The 21,851-nt window shown below is 42.7% G+C and overlaps 1 protein-coding gene across 1 annotated transcript in view; it reads right to left on the bottom strand.

Moving 5' to 3' along the window:
- LOC140211221 (PC3-like endoprotease variant B) overlaps window positions 1-21,851 on the bottom strand; it is a 1,844,543-nt gene that overhangs the window by 656,482 nt on the left and 1,166,210 nt on the right. Inside the window, exon 11 of the mRNA XM_072280838.1 lies at window positions 21,732-21,845. Coding sequence (XP_072136939.1) covers window positions 21,732-21,845 — 114 coding nt within the window. The remainder of the gene's footprint in view (window positions 1-21,731; window positions 21,846-21,851) is intronic.

The following is a 21,851-nucleotide window of genomic DNA, read 5'->3' as shown; positions in this document are numbered from 1 at the left end:
ATGAAGTATAGCTGCTGTCTTGCCTTCTTTATAACAACATCGATATGTTGGGACCTGGTTAGATCCTCAGAGATCTTGACACCCAGGAACTTGAAGCTCCTCACTCTCTCCACTTCTGATCCCTCTATGAGGATTGGTATATGTTCCTTTGTCTTATCCTTCCTGAAGTCCACATTCTGCTCTTTCATCTTATTGATGGTGAGTGCCAGGTTGTTGCTGCTGCACTACTTAAATAGTTGGCATATCACACTCTTGTATGCCCTCTTATCACCACCTGAAATTCTACCAAAAATGGTTGTATCATCAGCAAATTTATAGATGGTATTTGAGCTATGCCTAGCCACACAGTCACATGTATATAGGAGGATATGTTATCACCAATCCACACAGATTGTGGCCTTCCAGTTAGGAAGTCAAGGATCCAATTGCAGAGGGAGGTACAGAGGCCCAGGTTCTGCAACTTCTCAAGCAGGATTGTGGGAGGTGTGGTATTAAATGCTGAACTATAATTGATGAACAGCATCCTGATGTAGGTATTTATGTTGTCCAGGTGGTCTAAAGCCATGTGGAGAGCCATTGAGATTGCGTCTGCCATTGTCCTTTTGTGGCAATAGGCAAATTGCAGTGGGTCCAGGTCCTTGCTGAGGCAGGAGTTCAGTCTAGTCATGACCAACCTCTCAAAACATTTCATCATTGTCGATGCGAGTGCTACCAGGCGATAGTCATTAAGGCAGTCCACATTAACCTTATTAGGCACTGGTATAATTGTTGCCTATTTGAAACAAGTGGGAACTTCCACCTGTAGCAGTGAGAGGTTGAAAATGGCCTTGAATACTCCTGCTAGTTGGTTGGCACAGGTTTTCAGAGCCTTACCAGGTATTCCATCGGGACTTTACAGGGGTTCACTCTCTTTAAAGGCAGTCTAACATCGGCCTCTGAGACAGAGATCACAGAGTCATTAGGTCCAGCAGGGATCATCACAGCTGTAGCTGTGTTCTCCCTTTCAAGGCATGCATAGAAGGCATTGAGTTCATCTGGTGGTGAGGCATCGCTACCATTCGTGCTATTGGGTTTTGCTTTGTAGGAAGCAATGTCTTGCAGACCCTGCCCTGCCAGAGTTGCCGTGCATCCAATGTCGCTTTCAACCTCGTTCAAAATTGTCCCTTCACCCTTGAAATAGCCCTTCACAAATCATACCTGGTTTTCTGGTACAGGCCTGGGTTATCAGACTTGAGTGCCACAGATCTGGCCTTCAACTGATGACATACCTGCTGGTTCATCCATGGCTTTTGGTTTGGGAATGTACAGTAAGTCTTTGTAGGCACACACTCATCCACACAGGTTTTAATGAAGTTGGTAACAACTGCAGCATACTCATCCAGGTTCGAAGCTGAATCCCTGAATACAGTCCAGTCCACCGATTCAAAGCAGTCCCGTAGGCGCTCCCGTGCTTCTCTTGTCCATATCTTCTTGGTCCTCACTGCTGGTGCTGTAGTCTTCAGTCTCTGTCTATATTCAGAGAGGGAAAGTACAGCCAGGTGATCAGACTTCCCGAAATGAGGGTGTGAAATAGCACGAAAGGCATTCTTGATGGTGGTGTAGCAATAGTCCAGTGTGTTGTTTCCTCTGGTATTGCAAGTGGTCTGTTGATGGTAATTGCTTAGTGATTTTTTCAGACTGGCCTGGTTAAAATATTCCAAAACAATGGTGAAGGTGTTAGGGTGCGCTGTTTCGTGCATGTTGATCCCATTGCTCAGATCATCTAAAGCCTGATTGACATTTGCCTGAGGTGGAAGGTAAACTGCTACCAAAATGACCCCAGAGAACTCCTGTGGTAGGTAAAAAGGACAGAACTTTACTGCTAGATATTCCAGGTCTGGTGAGCAGAATTGAGACAGCACTGATATATTTGTGCACCAAGAAGAGTTGATCATGAAGCATACTGCTTTTGAGAGACTCTATAGATCTATCCTGACAGTGTATAGTAAACCCAACGATCTGGATCGCTGCATCCGGTACGGAAGGGGTTAACCAGGAAAATGTGAAACAAAGGACACACGCGATCCTAATGTCCCTTTGATTCAGCATCCTAGCTCTGAGATCATCGACTTTATTCACCGAAGACTGCACATTCGCCAGCAAGATAGTCGGTGTAGGGAGTTTAAAAGCCTGTTTCCTTAAATGCACTTGTAACCCCGCTCTACACCCGTGCTTCCTCCGAGGTGACCTCCGTGGGCGCTTCCAACCACAGTCGGTGTTGTTTCCATCGGTTTTAAGCAACAACAGTTCGCTTAAACACATTAAGACATCTTTGGTGACTGTATTGACCTTGGAAACAGTCCGTGTCTCTCTGAGCCCAACTGTGAAGAGAAAACGTCTTAAACAACAATAACTGGAGGAAATAAGAGCTAGTATGTATTCCCATTGATTAGATTTATTGGAGATTTCTAATGGGCAAATGTTAAAATGCATTGTTTGTGTATACAGTTTTAGGAACTGTGTACATGTGGTTAGGATGACCTTTGACACGCTATTGTATGAGCTGCATTTGCTAGTTAAATGAACACCATCAAATATGGATGTTTGTTAAGAACTTCCTTTGCTTTACTGAACAATAATGTAGAAGGAACTAAAGACATTACAAATAACATTAACAGCAGTTAATAATTATGATTACCATGCATCAATAATCATATGAGAGTCTCTTAACCAAAACAGAAAACATACACTCAGTGCCCACTTTATAAGGTCCTTCCTATGTACTGTATGTTCACGGTCTTCAGCTGCTGCAGCCCATCAACTTCAAGGTTTAACATGTTGTGCATTTCAGAGATGCTCTTCTGCAAACCACCATTCTAACACATGGTTATTTCAGTTACTGTCACACTTCTGTCAGTTTAAACCAGTCTGGCCGTTCTCTGCTGACCTCTCTCATTAAAAAGGTGTTTTTGCACAAGGAATTGATGCTCACTGGATGGTTCTTTTGTTTTTCACACCATTCTATGTAAACCTGAGAGTCAGTTGTATGTGAAAATTCCAGGAGATCAGCAGTTCCTGAGATACTCAAACCATCCCAAAGAAAAGTCAGAAAGATCCACTCAGTTTTAATGAAGTTAATATCTGATCACACGTGAGGTAGGAAGAAGATTGAGAGAACAAATCTATTTGAACATGAGCAAATCATAGGGACATGTTTGGCACAACTTTGTGGGCCGAAGGGCCTGTATTATGCTGTTGGTTTTCTATGTTTCTGTGTTTCTATTTCTTTACAATAAGAAGCTTTCAAAGGCTGCTCATCTCTGTGATAGGTGGAAGCATTGACAAAGTTTACTTCATGGAAACGTTATACCTAATTGTGAGGGGATCATAGGCTTTAGCTTCCATTCCTTTGATTCAGGCAGATGGGCGCAGCTCATCTAGGAGAAAGGAAAGCTCTCATCTCAAATTTTTGCTGCCTTGTGGCTGTACCCACTCATGGGGAGGGCTTTGGGAGTAAACCCCAAGGGAAAAATCTGGAGCTGGAGTCCCTAAAGCAGTCCTACTTTGAGTTCAACGTTGACTGGTAACATCTGCGATGTCGTTGGTGCCAAACGGTGTCAGAATCTGCCATTCCTTTCAATTCATCAGCTGTCTGGAGAGGGGAAGCTTGCCACGTGGGCAGCAGCTTGCTCTCCATATCATACTGCTCTGACCTGCATGTTGACTGATTTTACTGCGGATCTGGGACAAAGTGTCCAACGTCAACTCCAACCAGTGGAGGGTCTCCTCTCTGTTACACAACTTGTATGAATACAATGAGCTTTAGAGACTCTTGGTGATATAGAAATCCGTAAAATCTTAAATTGTCTATTTATTCTAAATCATTGAAACACAGAAGATGGAACATTACATAGTACAGGCCCTTCGTCCCACAGTACCAAGCTTTTAACTCTGAGATCAGTCTAACCATTACCACGCACATACAGTAGCCCTCCATTTCTCCATCATCCATGCACCTATCTAAGGATTTCTTAAATAACCCTAATGTAACAGCCTCTACCACCAGCCCCAGCATGGCACTACAAGTAGCCATCACTCTCTGTTTAACCATCTTATCTCTGACATCCCCCCCATACTTTCCTCCAATCACTTAAAAATGATGCACCTTACTGAAATTCTACACAAATGTTAAACTTTGATTTTTGTTTTATTTATTCCATGTGCACCAATCCTTTTTGTTCGTTATTCTTTGGCAGATATGCACACAGACACGTAGCCGTAGACACAAAGACACAGAGACAGAGACACACACACTCCATATTTCAGCAGGGCTCTTTCTCAGGCTTCAACCATTTATTTATGTTGATGAACATCGTACTGAGGTTCAGTAAACTCCTTAACACCCACGTCTCATTTGAACACTCAAGATGCTTGGCTGACTGCACACTTTCATGAAAGAGGAGAGAACCTTCAAAGAAAATTGTAATGAACACAAGAACTGAACCTTTGAATTAGTATGTGAGTTACCATTCTCCCAGCCTTTGAAGACTTTTGAGGTTTTTTTTTCACTTTCTTCTGAAGGAGGTTGGTTAGCAAGGAAGGAGTGAAGGAGGTTGGTTAGTTGAAAGCAAACTTCTCGAGTGTTTGTACAGATATATAATTACTTGCTGTAATACAGAACAGCTCCGTACTATCAGACTGCTTTGCATTATAATCCATTTATTCACATAGAATTCAGAAGCATTGTCACCCAGGATACTTATCCACAACATGTATTTCCGTTTCTCCCACTGTTCAGTTTGCATCATCCAACCTCAACCTTTCTCTAGTCCACATCCGCGGTCCAGAGCTGAAACAAAAACAGTCTGCTGGAGGGTCTCAGAAGGTGTGGAATAAAGAGGCCACCAATGTTCTGCATTGAGACTATACATCACGGATGAGCACTGGAATGGATTATTGGACAGATTTATGATTGTAACATGTACTGAGGTACTGTGAAAAACTTGTTTTACATGTTGTTCATACAGATTAATTCATTACCCTTAGGGCGTATTCTGGAGTTATGGATTATGGCAAATATTAATTTCAAGCGCAACCAGTCTTCAAATCTGAATATGGATTGTAGATTGAATTTAAAATGCAGCTCACAACAATGTTGTCCTTGGGGTCAAATGCAAACCAGGAAACCTGAGATGTCTGCATATGCATGAATGCAGCCCAGAGACTGCAATGAATAACATTCAGTTTAGGGTGTTTTGAGTTTTGGTGTGAGATCTGGGTATCTGAAACAAATGAAGTAGTATGAATGCACTATAACTGTAGAAGTCTCCTGCTTTTATGTTTGTTCTTTAGCATAAAAAATGTGATGTAATGTTGGGTCAGAGAGCCTCTCTCCAGGGTGACTCCAAAGGCTGTCAGCTTGTGAGTGCCGAATAAACACTTCATCTAAAAACATTTCAGGTTAAAGATTAATTATCATCAACCACACATGAATATAGCCAAATGAAAGAGCATTCCTCTGCAGACAAAGGTGCAAAACACAGCACCAACAGCACACAATACACTAATCATAGCATGCAGTGTAAATAGAAAAAAAAACAGTCACAAAGGGAGAATAAGTAATAATATAGCCCAAATCCCTGTGTGGTATAATGAGATGGATGGCAAAATGCCCTGGTCCAGCTTCCAGTGGATTGAGGGAGGAATCTGGAGCAAGCAGAGGAAATCTACACAGTCACAGGGAGAATGTACAAACTCTGTGCTGGAATTGAATTCTGAACACTAACGCCTCCAGCTGTAATAGCATCACACTAACCACTACGTTACTGTGGCAATTTATTATCCCTCTCAACCCTATTCTGACTTGCTGAGTTTTTTTTTGGCATTTTGTGCTCTGATTGTAGCAAATCTAATTGCTACATGTAGCATTGTTCTCATTTTGAACTGCAGTGGATGCTTTGGCATGTCGGAAATGACTCTAGATTTAAAACAGAAACTCGAGCAAAAGTTAAAGAGCGAATGTTAATCACAGCTAAAATGAGATACGTGCCAAATTTTCTTCTATCCTGTCCAGGTGTCACAGTTCCTGTGCCAGCTTCATAATTCACATTCAAATTTATTTTAATACTTGCAGGTCTCATGTTACTTTTATGATTTTTATTTAATTCTATAGACCTGATTTTGCAAATCATAGATCTTTTCAAAAAGACAAAAATACACCCAGAAAAAAGCACAGACCATTGTTGACTAGGTATTAAATGGAGACTGTTTTATTTTGAAGATAGCATCCCATGAAAAGTTCTGTTCAATTGTATTGAAGAGTTTACCACTAGACATTTCCAAAAAAAATTTTTTTAAACTGTATTTAAAGATACAGCACAGAACAGACCATTCTAGTTCAACAAGTTACACCACCTAGCAAGTGCCCGGCAACCATCCAGCAACTGCCCAACAAATCAAAAGAGAGGCAAAAAATAGCAGGAAGATAGAGGACTGGCAAGCTTTTAAAAACCTATAGACAGCAAATAAAAGAATCATTAGGTCAGAAAAGATAACTGATGAAAGCAACTTAGTAAACAATACCAAGATAGATAGAAAAAAAACTTTTTCAAGTATATAAAAAATAAAAGAGAGATGAGAGTGGATATTGGATGGCAAGAAAATGAGGCCGGAGAAATAATACTGGGGATCAAGGAGGTGACAGATGAATTAAATGAGCATTTTGCATCAGTCCTCATTATGGAAGACATCGGCAGTGTGCCAGATGTTGAAGGGTGTGAGGGAAGAGAAGTGAGTGCAGTTCACATACTAACTAGTATGTCTATGGACTGGGGGGGGAAACAGGAGCATTCAGAGGAAACCCATGTGGTCACAGGGAGACGTATAAACTCCTTACAGACAGAGCTAGAATTGAACTCCCATCTCCATCGCTCAAGTGGTAGTAGATAATCACCACACAACAATGGCGACCCTCTATAACTGCGGTGAATCATCTTCACTGCTATGTCTCAGTTAGAGGAGCATTTTGACACTTGACAAACAGCAAAAATCTATCAAAATAAATGCACGCACACACACACACAGAGTTGCTACTTTCCAGCACCATCTTAGAGGATTGTCATGAAATACAGCCACCATCAGCAGCTGTACTTCACTGAGAGTTTGAAGAGAATTGGTTTGTCACCAAAGACCGACAAATTTCTACAGACGTACCATTGAGAGCACTCTAACTGGGTGTATCATAGCCTGGAATGGAGGGACCAACTCACAGAATCGGGGAAAGGTACAAAAGTTGTAAATGCAGTCAGCTCCATCACGGGCACTTGTTTCCCCAGCATCGAGGGCATCTTCAAAAGGCGGTGCCTCAAAAATGAGGCATCCATCATTAAGGACTCCCACCACCCGGGGCAGGCTGACATGCTCTCTTCTTATTCCTACCATCAGGGGTACAGGAGTCTGAGGACACACACTCAACATCTTAGAGACAGCTTAAACCGTAACATCATTAGACATAGAAACAGGTTTAGGCCATCTGGCACATCAAGTCTGCTCCACCATTTAATCATGGCAGATCCTTTTTTTTTCTCCTCCTCAACTCCATTTCCTGGCCTTCTCCCCGTAACCTTTGATGCCATGGCCAATCAAGAACCTATCAATCTCTGCCTTAAATAGGCCCAACCATCTGGCCTCCACAGCTGCATATGGCAACAAATTCCACAAATTCACCACCTTTCGGCTAAAGAGATTTCTCCGCATCTCTGTTTTGAAAGGTCACCCCTCTATCCTGAGGCTGTGCCCTCTTATCCTAGACATTCCAGCATGGGAAACATCCTTTTCACATCTATCTTGTCTAGGCCTTTCAACATTCGAAAGGTTGCAATAAGATGCCCCTCATCCTTCTGAATTCCAGCAGGTACAGACCCAGAGCCATCAAACGTTCCTCGTATGGTTACCCTTTCATTCCGGAATCACCCTTGTGAACCCTCTCCAATGCCAGCACAGCTTTTCCAAGATGAGGGGCCCAAAACTGTTCACTATACTCAAGGTGAGGTCTCACCAGTGCCTGCTCTTGTATTCTAGACCTCTTGAAATGAATGATAACATTGCACTTGCCTTCCTCAACTACTGACTGAACTTGCAAGTTAACCTTCAAGATATTCTGCACAAGAACTCCCAAGTCCCTTTGCATCTCAGATTCCTGGATTTTCTCCCCATTTAGAAAATAGTCTGCACACTTAAGTACATGACCATGTATTTTTCAACATTGTATTTCATTTGCCACTTTCTTGCATTCTCCTTATCTGTCTAAGTCCTTCTGCGTCCAACCCTGTTTCCTCAAGACTATATGCCCCTCCACCAATCTTTTTATCATCTGCAAACTTGGCAACAAAACCATCTATACCATCATCTTAACATTTATATACAGCATAAAAGGCAGCAGTCCCATCACCGACCCCTCTGGAACACCACTAGTCACTAGCAGCCAACCAGAAAAGGATCCTTTTATTCATAGTCATAGTCATAGTCATACTTTATTCATCCCGAGGGAAATATTCCCACTCACTGCCTCCTACCAAACAGCCAATGTTAGTACTTTCCTGTAATACCATGGGCTCTTAACCTGGTAAGCAGCCTTATGTATGGCACCTTGTCAAAGGCCTTCTGAAAATCCAAATATATGACATCCATTGCATCCCCTTTATATATCCTACTTGTAATCTCCTCAAAGAATTCCAACAGGTTCGTCAGACAGAATTTTTCCTGAAGGAAACCATGCAGACTGTACAATTTTGTCCTGTGTCACCAAGTACACCATCACCTCATCCTTAACAATTGACTCTAACACTTTCCCAACCACCGAGGTCAGGGTAACTGGTCTATAATTTCCTTTCTGCTGCCTTCCTCCTTTCTTAAATAGTGGAGTGACACTTGCAATTTTCCAGTCCTCTGGCACCATGCCAGAGTGCAAAGATTTTTGAAAGATAATTTCTAATGCCACCACAATCTCTAACGCTATCACTTTCAGAACCTTAGGGTGCAGTTCCTCTGGTCCGGATGACTTATCTACCTTTAGGTCTTTCGGCTTTTTGAGCACCTTCTCTCTTGTAACAGTAACTTCTCTTCCTTCACACACTACAACATCAGGCACACTGCTAGTGTCTTCCACAGTGAAGATTGATGCAAACTACTAATTTAGTTTGGCAGCCATTTCCTTGTCCCCTGTTATTATTTCTCCTGCCTCATTTTCTAGCAGTCCCATATCCACCCTCATCTCTCATTTATTTTTAACTACTTGAAAAAACTTTTACTATCCACTTTGATATCATTTGCTAGCTTGCTGTCATAGTTCATCTTTTCCCTTCTAATAATCTTTTTAGTTGCTCTCTGTAGATTTTTAAAAACATCCCAGTTCTCTATCTTCCCACTATTTTTTGCTTTGTTGTATGCCCTCTCTTTTGCTTTTACAATAGCTTTGACTTCCCTTGTCAGCCACGGTTGTACTATTTTACCATTTGAGTTATTCTTCATTTTTGGAATACACATGTCCTGCACCTTCCTCATTCTTCCCAGAAGCGCACATCATTGCTGCTCTGTTGACATCCCTGCCAGTAGCTCCTTCCACTTTACTTTGGCCCATTCCTCTCTCATACCTCTGGAATTTCCCTTACTCCACTGAAATACTGATAGATCAGACTTTATCTTCTCCCTATGAAATTTCAAGTCGAACACAATCATATTCTGATCATTGGCTCCTAAAGGTTCTTTTATCTTAAGCTCCCTAATTGCCTCCAGTTCATTACGTAACACCCAATCCAGCTCATTCCCCAGTAGGCTCAACAATAAACTGCTCTAAAAAGCTATCTCTTAGGAATTCAACAAACTCAGTCACTTGAGGTCCATTACCAACCGAATTTTCCCAGTTGACCTGCATGTTAAAATTCCCACGACTACCGTAACATTGCCCTTTTGACTTGCCTTATCTATTTCCTGTTGCAACCTGTGGTTCGCCTCCCAGCCACTGTTGGGAGGCCTGTATATAAATGCCATCAATATCCTTTTACCCTTGCAATTTCAAAACTCAACCCTCAAGGATTCAACATCTTCTGATCCAATGTCACATCTTTCTACTGATTTGATGCCATTCTTTACCAGTAGAGCCACACCACCCCCTCTGCCTACCTTCCTATCCCTTTGATACATTGTGTAACCTTGGACATTCAGCTCCCAACTACAACCATCTTTCAGCCACAATTCAGTGATGGTCACAACATCATACCTGGCAATCTGTAACACTGCAACAAGATCATCCACCTTATTTCTTATACTCCGTGCATTTAGATACAACACCTTGAGTACCATATTTGCTATCCCTTCCCAGTCTGCATCCCTAATGATTTGTTACTCAGCCTGTTGGGCTGAACTATGTCCCATCACCTGCCTGCCCTTCCTGACAATCGGACTGCACGTCATTTTTACTTTTTTACCACCCATCCTAACCTGAGTCCCTTCACTCCAGTTCCCACCCCCCTGCCAAGTTAATTTAAACCCTCCCAACAACTCTAACAAACCTGCCCGCAAGAATATTGGTCCCCCTCGGGTTCAGGTGTAAACCATCACTTTTGAACGGGTTATACCTCCCCCAGAAGAGATCCCAATGATCCAAGAACCGGAAGCCCTGCCCCCTGCACCAGCTTCTCAGCCACACATTTATCTGCCAAATCATCCTGTTTCTACCCTCACTGGCGCATGGCACAGACAGCAATCCAGAAATTACTACCCAGGAGGTCCTGCTTCTCTGCTTTCTACCTAGCTCTCTGAATTCTCTCTTCAGGACCTCTTTGCTTTTCCTTCCTATGTCATTAGTACCAATATGTATCAAAATATCTGGCTGCCCCACCTCCCTCTCTGAAATGTTGTGGACGTGATCTAAGACATCCCTGACCCTGGCACCCAGGAGGCAACATAACATCCGGGTGTCCCATTCACATCCACAGAATCTCCTGTCTGTTCCCCTCACTATTGAGTCCTCCATCACTACCGCTCCATTCTTCTCTCTCGTTCCATTCTGCACCACAGACCCATGCTCAGCGCCTGTAACCCGGTCGCCATAGAATTCTGCCGGGAGGTCATCCCCCACAAAAGTACCCAAAGCGATATGCTTGTTTTTGAGGGGAATGGCCACAGGGGTGCTCTGCTCTAACTGCCTATTTCCATTTCTTCTGACGGTCACCCAGCTACTCGCCTCCTGCAACTTCGGTGTGACTACCTCCTTGTAACTCCGATCAATTATATCCTCGCTCTCCCGTGCAAGCCAAAGGTCATCCAGCTGCTGCTCCAGATCCCTAACACGGTCTTCAAGGAGATGCAGCCAGATGCACTTCACACAGATGTAGTTCCCTGGGAGACTCTGGGTCTCCCAGTTCTCCAACATCCAGCACGAAGAACACACCACAGCTGTTTAAATGTTACAGTAAGAGAGAAAAAAAGATCAAAAAGGAAACCTCAGCAGACACTTTACACAGAGCCGACGTCTCTTCCGAGTCGAAGCCTTCTTTGAGCCAAAGCCTGTCGCCTCTACCCTTGCCACTGGGCTACTCCGACAATGGCCGCTCCGCTTAGCCCTTCTGTACTTTTATTTTGTTCGTAGAGCTCTGTTGACGCCGCTGATAAGTCACGTACGATAGGTCAGCATCTCCTCTTCTGCCATCAGAATTTTGAATGGATAATGAACCACCTCACTGTTTTGGCGCTCTTTTTGTACTAATTATTTAATTAAAAAATATTTTATTGTTTGCATGGTACTGCTGCCACAATACAACAAATGTTATGATATATGACAGTGATCACAAACCTGATTCTGATTCTGATTCCAAAGCGGCCTGTTTTATTAAAAGGAAAGTGTAAATAGGAAGGCGTGGATTAAGTTAAACAGTGATAATCTCTACAACAGAAGTATACTGGCACGACGGTCTCTGGTAGGTTGTGATTGCAATATACAGCACTGTAATGTGGGCTTAGTGGAAAAATTGCACTGGGAAATTTTACTGAATAATTTGACAGAATATACAGAATCAGGTCAGCTGATACCTGAAAGAAAGCTATTGTAGTGTGTGAAATTGTCACCTTCTTGGCAAAACAGAAGTATATAGAAGGAAGCAACCATCATTGATGCCCTCCAGCCTAATGAGCCCACAAGTAGATCCACGTGTAAACCAATAGTAAACTAATTTCAGTTCCATTTCCAATTCTTCTTGCATACTTTCTGGGTGAAGATGTTTCCCCTTCCCCGGTTCCCTTATAAATGTTTCCCTTCTAACCCAATATTTATGCCCCCCCCCACTAATTTTTGTTTGATGAGTGTGGATGAATAATTATTCATTTTCAGAATCTCGTAATGGTTTTTAATTTGCAGTAATATATATTTTGTAGCCTGGGGAAAAGTACAACAAATACTTTTTTGGGTTTTAATTCCTTTATCTGTTTTAGATGTTTTAGTGCCGGAAGAGGGTCTCAAGATAGAACAAATGAATTTACAACCAGTTCTTGCCGTTACAATCTCAGTTTAACTTTCGATCCACACCCTTGTGTCCAACCCTGTACCTTATTCATAGCAGCGAAAATGTTGGTACACACGTGCTGAACTTCCGAACAGCGACTAAACATTCACGTTACACTGTTACATTCACAATCAGTCCTGATACAATAAAGTTAGACAAAAGGTTCACCTTGGCACAACTTTTACAACATATTACCTGGTAGTTAAATTACAGGCTGACCTACTTGGCCAGTAAGGAACGTTGTGCAAGCCATGCTGTCTAACGCCAATGCCTTCGCTCGTGAAAATCTAAAGCATCCACATGTAAAATATGTCAAATTACCAATACTCTCAATTCATCAACAAGCATAAACAAATTCACATGGATATCATCAATTAATACTCACCGTTCCTCACCATGCCCAGTATCTCTGGGAGGAACTTAATCCCAAAGCTCCACCAGCTTCGTCTCCCCACTATCCCGTGAGTACGTAATGACATCACCATCTCCACTTAAAGGCACAGACAACTATTCTAGCATTACCTGGATGGATGCCTAAGTACACTTCTAACGATATTGAATACGATTTGACGGTCACCCGGTTACATATATTTGCAATTCTGTGGAGAAACTGGTCTACCTCACTTCCTGTTTTGAGGAACAGATTAGAATTCTCACTACATTGTAACATGTCTGATCTCCCCAGAAGGGTAAATCTATTGTATTTAAGGTGTTCAGGGTAAACAAGCGTGGTTCCTAGAGGTTTAAAAACACGTTAAGACCCCTCTCAAGGGAAAACACAAAATGCTGGATGAACTCAGCAGGTCAGGCAGCATCTATGGAAAGGAATAAATGGGCTGAGGCACTTCTTCAAAACACACTGATTGCTTTAAAGGGACAAAGTGAGCTTGAATTGATATAATTTTTGCATCACGTCTGTGCTTCGTCAAACAGTTTTTAATCATGTCTGTGGCCTTTTGTACACAGATTGATTCAGCGCACACCATTGGCTGTTCGCCCTGATGTAGGAAATGTGTTATGACTTTACACACCTTTCAGTGGAAAAGGTGTTAAATATCTCAAAAAAAAACACACAGCCAAGTACGATTAACAAGTCAAATATAATGTTTCACTTCTGTTACCCATGTTTTTTAAATCTGTTTAGATCTCTGTTACTCAATAAAAGTCTCAAATTGATACCATGTAGGCTTGTTTATTCCTCTGTAAATGTGTTGAGAGGATTAAATTATATTGATCCACAATGATGAAGGTAAATGGCTTGTATCAGGCACACAGATATTTAAGAGCTATTTTGTTTTCCTTGTGGATTGAGGCCAAGGAGAGCAAATTCCATCTATTGCTACTGAACATCTCCTGGCTCCATGCAAAACTCAGGTTAAAGATGAAAGCATGCAGAGCAGCATACGCTTATTCAGATGGTGAATCTGCAAGGACTCCTACTAAGGACAACAGAGGCTACATTTCATTAGGGCTTTGAGGAGATTTGGTTTGACACCACAGACTGTTGAAAATGTCTACAGATATACCGTGGAGAGCATTCTGACTGGGTGCATCGCCAACTGGTATGGAGGCTCCAATACAGATGATTGGAAAAGGTACAGAGCAATGTAGGCTCAGCCACCTCCACCACCTGCACAACCCTCCCTCGCTATCGAGAACAGCTTCAAGAGGTGGTGAAATAAGGTAGCAACATCCATCATTAAAGACTTTCACCATCCAGGGTATACCCTCTTCTATTTGCTACCATCAAGAATGATGTACAGGAACTGGAAAACACACACTGCACGTTTTAGAAACAGCTTCATCCCCTCTGCCATCAGATTTCAGAATGGTCCGTGAACTCAATGGCTCCATCTTTAATAATACTTCATACTTTATACTTTATTGTCGCCAAACAATTGATACTAGAACATACAATCATCACAGCGATATTTGTTTCTGCGCTTTCCGCTCCCTGGATTACAAATATTAAATATTAAAAATAGTAAAAATTAGTAAATATTAATAATTTAAATTATAAATCATAAATAGAAAATAGAAAAATGGAAAGTAAGGTAGTGCAAAAAAACCGAGAGGCAGGTCCGGATATTTGGAGGGTACGGCCCAGATCCAGGTCAGGATCCGTTCAGCAGTCTTATCACAGTTGGAAAGAAGCTGTTCCCAAATCTGACCATACAAGTCTTCAAGCTCCTGAGCCTTCTCCCGGAGGGAAGAGGGACGAAAGTGTGTTGGATGGGTGGGTCGTGTCCTTGATTATCCTGGCAGCACTGCTCTGACAGCGTGCGGTGTAAAGTGACAGAAGATTGGTTTGTGTGATTTGCTGCGCCATGTTCACGATCTTCTGCAGCTTCTTCCGGTCTTAGACAGGACAACTTCCATACCAGGTTGTGATGCACCCTAGAAGAATGCTTTCTACGGTGCATCTATAAAAATTCGTGAGGGTTTTAGAGGACAGGCCAAATTTCTTTAGTTTTCTCAGGAAGTAAAGGCGCTGGTGGGCCTTCTTGGCAGTGAACTCTGCTTGGTTGGACCAAGTCAGGTCATTTGTGATATTGACCCTAAGGAACTTAAAGCTTCTGACCTGTTCCACTTGCGCACCACCGATGTAAATTGGGCCGTGCGGTCCGCTACTCCTTTTGAAGTCAACAACCAATTCCTTCATCTTGCTGATGTTGAGGGATAGGTTATTGTCTTTGCACCATGCCACCAGGTTCTTAATTTCCTCTCTGTACTCAAACTCATCATTACCCGAGATACGGCCTACAGTTATTGTAGGAGGCAAGAAAATAATAGACACTAGACACTAGAATACTACAGCACAGTACAGGCCCTTTGGCCCTCGATGTTGTGCCGACCCATATATTCCTTTAAGATAAACATACTGAACCCACACTAGCCCCTAACCCTCTAATTTTCATTCATCCATGTGCCTGTCCAAGAGGCTCTTAAATACCCCATATGTTTTAGCCTCCACCACCATCCGTGCAAGTCATTCCAGGCACCCACAACACTCTGTGTAAAAAACTTACCCCTGATGTCTTCCCTAAACTTCCCTCCCTTAACTTTGCACATATGCCCTCTGGTGTTTGCTGTTCGTGCCCTGGGAAGCAGGTAGTGGCTATCCACCCTATCTATGCCTCTCATAATCTTGTAGACCTCTATCAAGCCCCTCTCATCCTTCTACGCTCCAAAGAGAAAAGTCCCAGCTTTGCTAACCTTGCTTCATAAGACTTGTTTTCCAATCCAGGCAACATCCTGGTAAATTTCCTCTGCACCCTCTCCATAGCTTCCACATCCTTCCTATAATTAGGTGACCAAACTGAACACAATACTCTAAGTGTGGTCTCACCAGAGATTTGTAGAGTTGCAACATGACCTCTCTACTCTTGAACTCAATCCCCCTAATAATGAAGCCTAGCATCCCATAGGCCTTCTTCGCAACCTGTGCGCGACCTTGAGGGATGTATGGATTTGAATCTTAAGGTCCCGCTGTTCATCCACACTCTTAAGTAATCGACCATTAACCCTGTACTCAGCCTTCTAGTTTGCCCTTCCAAAATGCATCACCTCACACTTATCCGGATTGAACTCCATCTGCCACTTTTTTGCCCAACCCTGCATCTTGTCTATATCCTCTTGTAACCTTCGACAACCTACAGCTCCATCCACAACTCCTCCAATCTTTGTGTCATCCGCAAACTTACTCACCCATCTATCCGCCTCTTCATCCAGGTCACTTCTAAAAATCACAAAGAGCAGGGGTCCCAGGACAGATCCTTGCGGCATCCACTAGGCACCGACCTCCAGGCAGAATACTTTCCTTCCACTGCTACTCTCTGCTTTCTTCTTGTAAGCCAATTTTTTATCCAAACACACAAGGTTCCACTGATCCCATGCCCTATGACTTTCTGGATGAGTCTCTGGTGGGGGACCTTGTTAAATGCCTTGTTAAAATCCATGTAGACCACGTCTACCACCCTACCCTCATCAATTTCTTTTGTTACCTCTTCAAAAAACTCAATTAGGCTCGTGAGGCACAACCTTCCCTTCACAAAGCCATGTTGACTATCCTTGAGTAGACTGTGCTTCTCCAAGTGCTCGTAGATCCTATTCTTAAGAATCCTTTCCAATAGTTTGCAGACCACTGACATAAGACTCACCAGTCTATAGTTCCCAGGATTCTCCCTATTACCTTTCTTAAACAAGGGAATTACATTTGCCATTCTCCAATCCTCCGGCACCTCCCCTGCAGCCAAAGAGGATTCAAAGATCATAGCTACTGCTCCAGCAATCTCTTCTCTCACTTCCCACAGCAACCTGGGGTATATCACGTCTGGCCGTGGGGATTTATCAATCTTGATGTTTTTGAGAAGATCCAACACTTCTTCCTTAATCTCCACATTGTCCAGCACACAGGCCTGTTCTATTTCGACCTCACCCTGATCAAGGTCCTTTTCACTTGTGAATACTGAAGCAAAATATTCATTTAGGACTCCCCAACCTCCTCCACCTCCAAGCACATGTTGTCTTCTTTATCCTTTAGCAGCCTCACCTTCATTCTTGTCATCCTTCTGTTCTTCACATACGCATAGAACGCCTTGGGGTTCTCCTTAATCCTACATGCCAAGGCCTTCTCCTGCCCCCTTTGAGCTCTCCTAAGTCCTTTATTAAGCTCCTTCCTGGCTATCCTATATTTCTCATCAGCCCCTCCTGCTTCCTGCTTCTTATATCTAACATATGCTTCCTTCTTCCTCTTGACAAGTTGCCTCACGTGTTTCGTCAGCCACGGTTCCCTTTTCCTACCATTTTTCCCTTGTCTCAGTGGGACAAACCTATCCTGAACCCAGCAAAAGTGGTCCCTAAACTTCCTCCATATTACTTCCGGGCTTTCACCCTTGAACATCTGTTTCCAATTTACTCTCGCTAGTTCCTGCCTCATCCCTTCATAGTTAGCCCTTCCCCAGTTAAGCACTTTCCCATTTTGTCTGTTTTTATCCTTTCCATAGCTATGCTGAAGCTAAGGGAGTTGTGGTCACTCTCACCAAAATGCTCCCCCACCAAGATGTCTGCCACCTGACCAGGTTCATTACCCAGAACTAGATCCAGTATGGCCTCTCCTCTCGTCGGCCAGTCCACATACTGTGTCAGGAATCCTTCTTGAACACACCTGACAAATTCAGCCCCATCTATCCCCCTTGCAGTCAGGAGGTGCCAGTCAATATGAGGGAAGTTGAAATCACGCATAACTACAACCTTGTATTTCCTGCACCATTCTAAAATCTGCCTGCTTACCTGCTCCTCGGTGTCCCGAGGGCTATTTGGGGACCTATAGACTACTCCCAGCACAGTGATTGATCCCGTCCTATTTCTGACTTCCACCCACACCAACTCAGTGGACACTCCCTCTGCAGCGTCCTCCCTTTCTATAGCCGTGATACTATCCCTGACCAGTAATAGGTATTCATAGCTTTGTTATTCAGGGTCTCCCTTCAAAACCTGAAGTGGTGATGTAGATGTGCTCTTGTTCACGTCCACATTACCACTTGGACTTTGGACTTTCTGACTAACAGACTCCAATCAGTTAAGTTAGACAACCGCTCCTCCTCCACTCTCACTCTGAACACCGCCATGCCTCAAGACTGTGTGCTGAGTCCTTTTCTGTACTTTCCTTTCACCTATGACTGTGTTCCTGTACATGGTTCTAACTCCATTATCAAGTTTGCAGACGACACTATGGTGGTTGGTTTGATCAGAGGGGATGACAAGACGGCCTACAGGGATGAGGTCCAGCACCTGGTTGCGTGGTGGGCCGACAACAATCTGGCCCTTAACACCCAGAAAACCAAGGAGATCATTGTGGACTTCAGGCATGCCAGGAGTCACATTCACGTCCCCATCTACATCAACGGAGCTGTAGTGGAGCGTGTATCAAGCTTCACATTCCTTGGCGTCCACATTTCCAATGATCTCACCTGGTCCCTGAACTCCTCATCCTGATCAAAAAGGCACAACAGCGCCTTTATTTCCTGCGGAGCATCAAGAAAGCTCACCTCTGTCCCAGGATACTGACGGGCTTTTACCTCTGTACCATTGAGAGCATACTCACCAACTGTATCTCAGTGTGGTGTGGCAATTGTCCCGCATCAGACCGCAAAGCACTCCAGTGTGTGGTGAAAACTGCCCAGTGGATTATTGGCACCCAATTGCCCACCATTGAGAACATCTACCGTAAATGCTGCCTGGGCAGGGCGAAAAGCATTATCAAGGATGCATCTCACCCTAACCATGTACTTTTTACTCTTCTCCCATCCAGTAGGTGCTACAGGAGCCTCCGCTCCCGCACCAGCAGGCACAGGAACAGTTTATTCCCTGAGGCTGTGACATTGCTGAACCTCACATCACAGCGCTAAGCAGTATTGCACCCATATTGTACTGTCTCAGTACTTTTATATTTGTGTGCTGTAGCACTTGCTTTTTATTCACAGTTATTTTGTAAATAACACTATTCTTTGCATTTCTGGTCAGATGCTAAATGCATTTCATTGGCTTTGTACCTGTACTCGGCACAATGACAATAAAGTGGAATCTAATCTAATCACATACATACTATTCTTCTCAAATGGATTATGGCGATCAGAATGTGAGAAATAGAAAACAGAATTCAATTGAGTGAAACTTCTTCCAGAAATTAATATCATATATTGAGAATATGAGAATTAACACATGATTTTAAAGAAGCACCGTTTTGCATATGTTTGTGGAGTTTATCAATAGTTTGCATTGGAACCAATGGTATATTAATCACCCATAAACAGAATTTAATAGATTTCTTTTATTTTGTGACTAAAACTTATTCCATCTGACACTAATGGTGACTGTGACATTTTGTAAAACTTTCTAATGCCAATGTTGTCACAGTTTTTGAAGCATAATCTTTTGTTACTTATTTTCCTTAATTTAAGAAACAATCTAATTGCAGAACTGCAAATCCTAAACCTCCTGGACCAACAGTTAAAGTTAGCTGGAGCAACCCACACAACATGCTGGAGGAACTCAGCATGTCAGGTCAGACAGCACCTACAGAAATGAACAAGCAGTTGATGTTCCAGGCTGAGGCCCCTTATCAGGATTGGGGAGGAAGCGGGGAGACACCAGATTAAGAAGGTGGGGGAGGGGAAGGAGGATAGCTGGAGGGTGATTAGTGAAGCAGGTGGGTGGGAATCTGAATGGAAGAAGAAGACAATAGCCAAGTGAGGAGAAAAGGTAAGTGGGGAATAGAAGAAGAGCGAAGGGGAGGAGAAAAGAGAAAAAAAAGGAAAAAAATATGGAAGGAGAAGTCATTGCTCATGCCATTAGATTAGTATCCTGTGATTTACAAACCTTTACTACAACAGACTCTTTCGGAGACACATTGTCAAGTAATGACGCTCTGTCTTTAATTAGGAACAATGCTTAACGTGTGCAGTAAATAGCATTTGAAATTCCAGTCAAATAGAAAATAATCTTTTTTGACATAGTTACTCAGTTGTGCCAGTAAACATTGCAATCTATTTGACTCAGAGATGCCTAAAAGAACAGGGAAAGGGAGAGGATGTATTGGAAGAAAGAGAGAGTGAGGATGGAACAAAGTTGAATGAGAAGAGAAGGAAGTTCAGAGAAAGGACTGGGAAAGGAAAAAGGGCACGTTGTGTTGAAGTGTGAGAGAATGACAAAGAGGGTGGGTGAAGGGAGTGGTAGCAGGAGAAGAGAGAGTGCGTTCATGGAAGATCAGATGAAGAAAGAGCAAGCTCGAAATGGGGGAACCAAAGTATAAATTTAAAGAAAGAGGCAAAAAGTGCAGACCAGAGAGAAAAGCCAAGAGACATGAGGGAGAGAGATTGTCGAGATGACCTGATGGGTGAGGGATGGTGAGAGAGAGGGAGGGAGGGATGTGGAGGAGAGGGAGCAACAGAAAGATTGAGGGACAGACAGAAGTGAGGAGAGGCAGAGGGAGAGATATTGAGAGGAGAGGAGCAGAGAGAAAGTGAGAGATCTTATATGCTTCATTCATTGTTCCTTATATACTATATATATGTATATATGACTGGTTGATTGGATACTTGTTTTAATGAACAGGTGTATGGGTATACCTAACACAGTGATCACTATATAACTCGGTTATACAGAGTGTGTCTACATATCTTCCTGACGTAGCTAGCTATTTCTGCTGCTTTTATGATTATTGTCACCCAGTACTCATTGTTTATGAACTCATGAATTCTTCCATTGTCTGCTTTTTTAAAAATTTGAAGGCTTCCTCCTCTCCTCGAAGAAGCACATGTAATGCTTTTTTTTTATTCAACAGTTCCTTGCTGCACTTTTTTTTCAACTCAAATGTCTTGCAGTAGGTAGGTAGCTGTCACGGGTCCATTTAAAACTTCTTAGTCATGTTTTGTAACTCCAAAACATAAAAACTAATTTAATAGAAAACAAGGGAGCTCAAATGCATTTGTTTTTATTTTAAGCAAAACGTGCCTGTATGACATGGTGTTATGCTGACCTATGCTGCTTATGCACTTCATACAAATAACCATAATCAACAAAGAATATCTGATCAAACAACATATTTTCAACATTGCTCAAATACCACTGATACATTAAATACACAGAATTACTTAACACTGACTCAACCTTCAGGGAATCACGCACAAGGACTCCCAAGTCCCTTGGCATTTCTGATTTTATATGCCTTTATTCCTTCTACCAAAGTGCATGATCATACACTTCCTCACATTACATTCTATCTGCCACTTCTTTGCCCATTCTCTCAATCTGTCTAAGTTCTTCTGCAGACTCCCTGCTTCCTCAACACTAGCTGTCTTCCTTTCATCCACAAACTTGGCCACAAAGCCATCAGTTGCATCATCCAAGTCATTGACAAATAACGTGAAGAAGATGTGGTTCCAGCATCGATGCCTGCAGCACACCACTAATCACCGGCAGACAACCAGACAGAACGTAACATTCAGATTTCTCCAGACCGTAACATATCCCAGACTGCGGTCGTCACACGGCAATAAACCACATTATCTGGACATTTCAGAAGGCTTCACAAAACAAAGTAATTGACAAAAATATCAAGCAATAGGCATTGCTGAATAAAATTAATCTAAATATCAATTGTTTACATTCTAACATAAATAACGATTCAGGTACCTGTGGTGGACATGATAACCTCCGCCATTGACATGCCAGCCAGCTTGCAAAGGGTTGGGTATCTTTGCAGTTTTTGCAATCAGGTGTTGCACATCTCTCCAGCTTAGATCAGGGCTGCAC

The sequence above is a fragment of the Mobula birostris genome, chromosome 2 (assembly GCF_030028105.1).
Source record: "Mobula birostris isolate sMobBir1 chromosome 2, sMobBir1.hap1, whole genome shotgun sequence".
In the NCBI taxonomy this organism is placed as follows: Eukaryota; Metazoa; Chordata; class Chondrichthyes; order Myliobatiformes; family Myliobatidae; genus Mobula; species Mobula birostris.
Note: the sequence above shows the minus strand (reverse complement) of the source record. Positions and strands in the feature narration are given on the sequence as shown.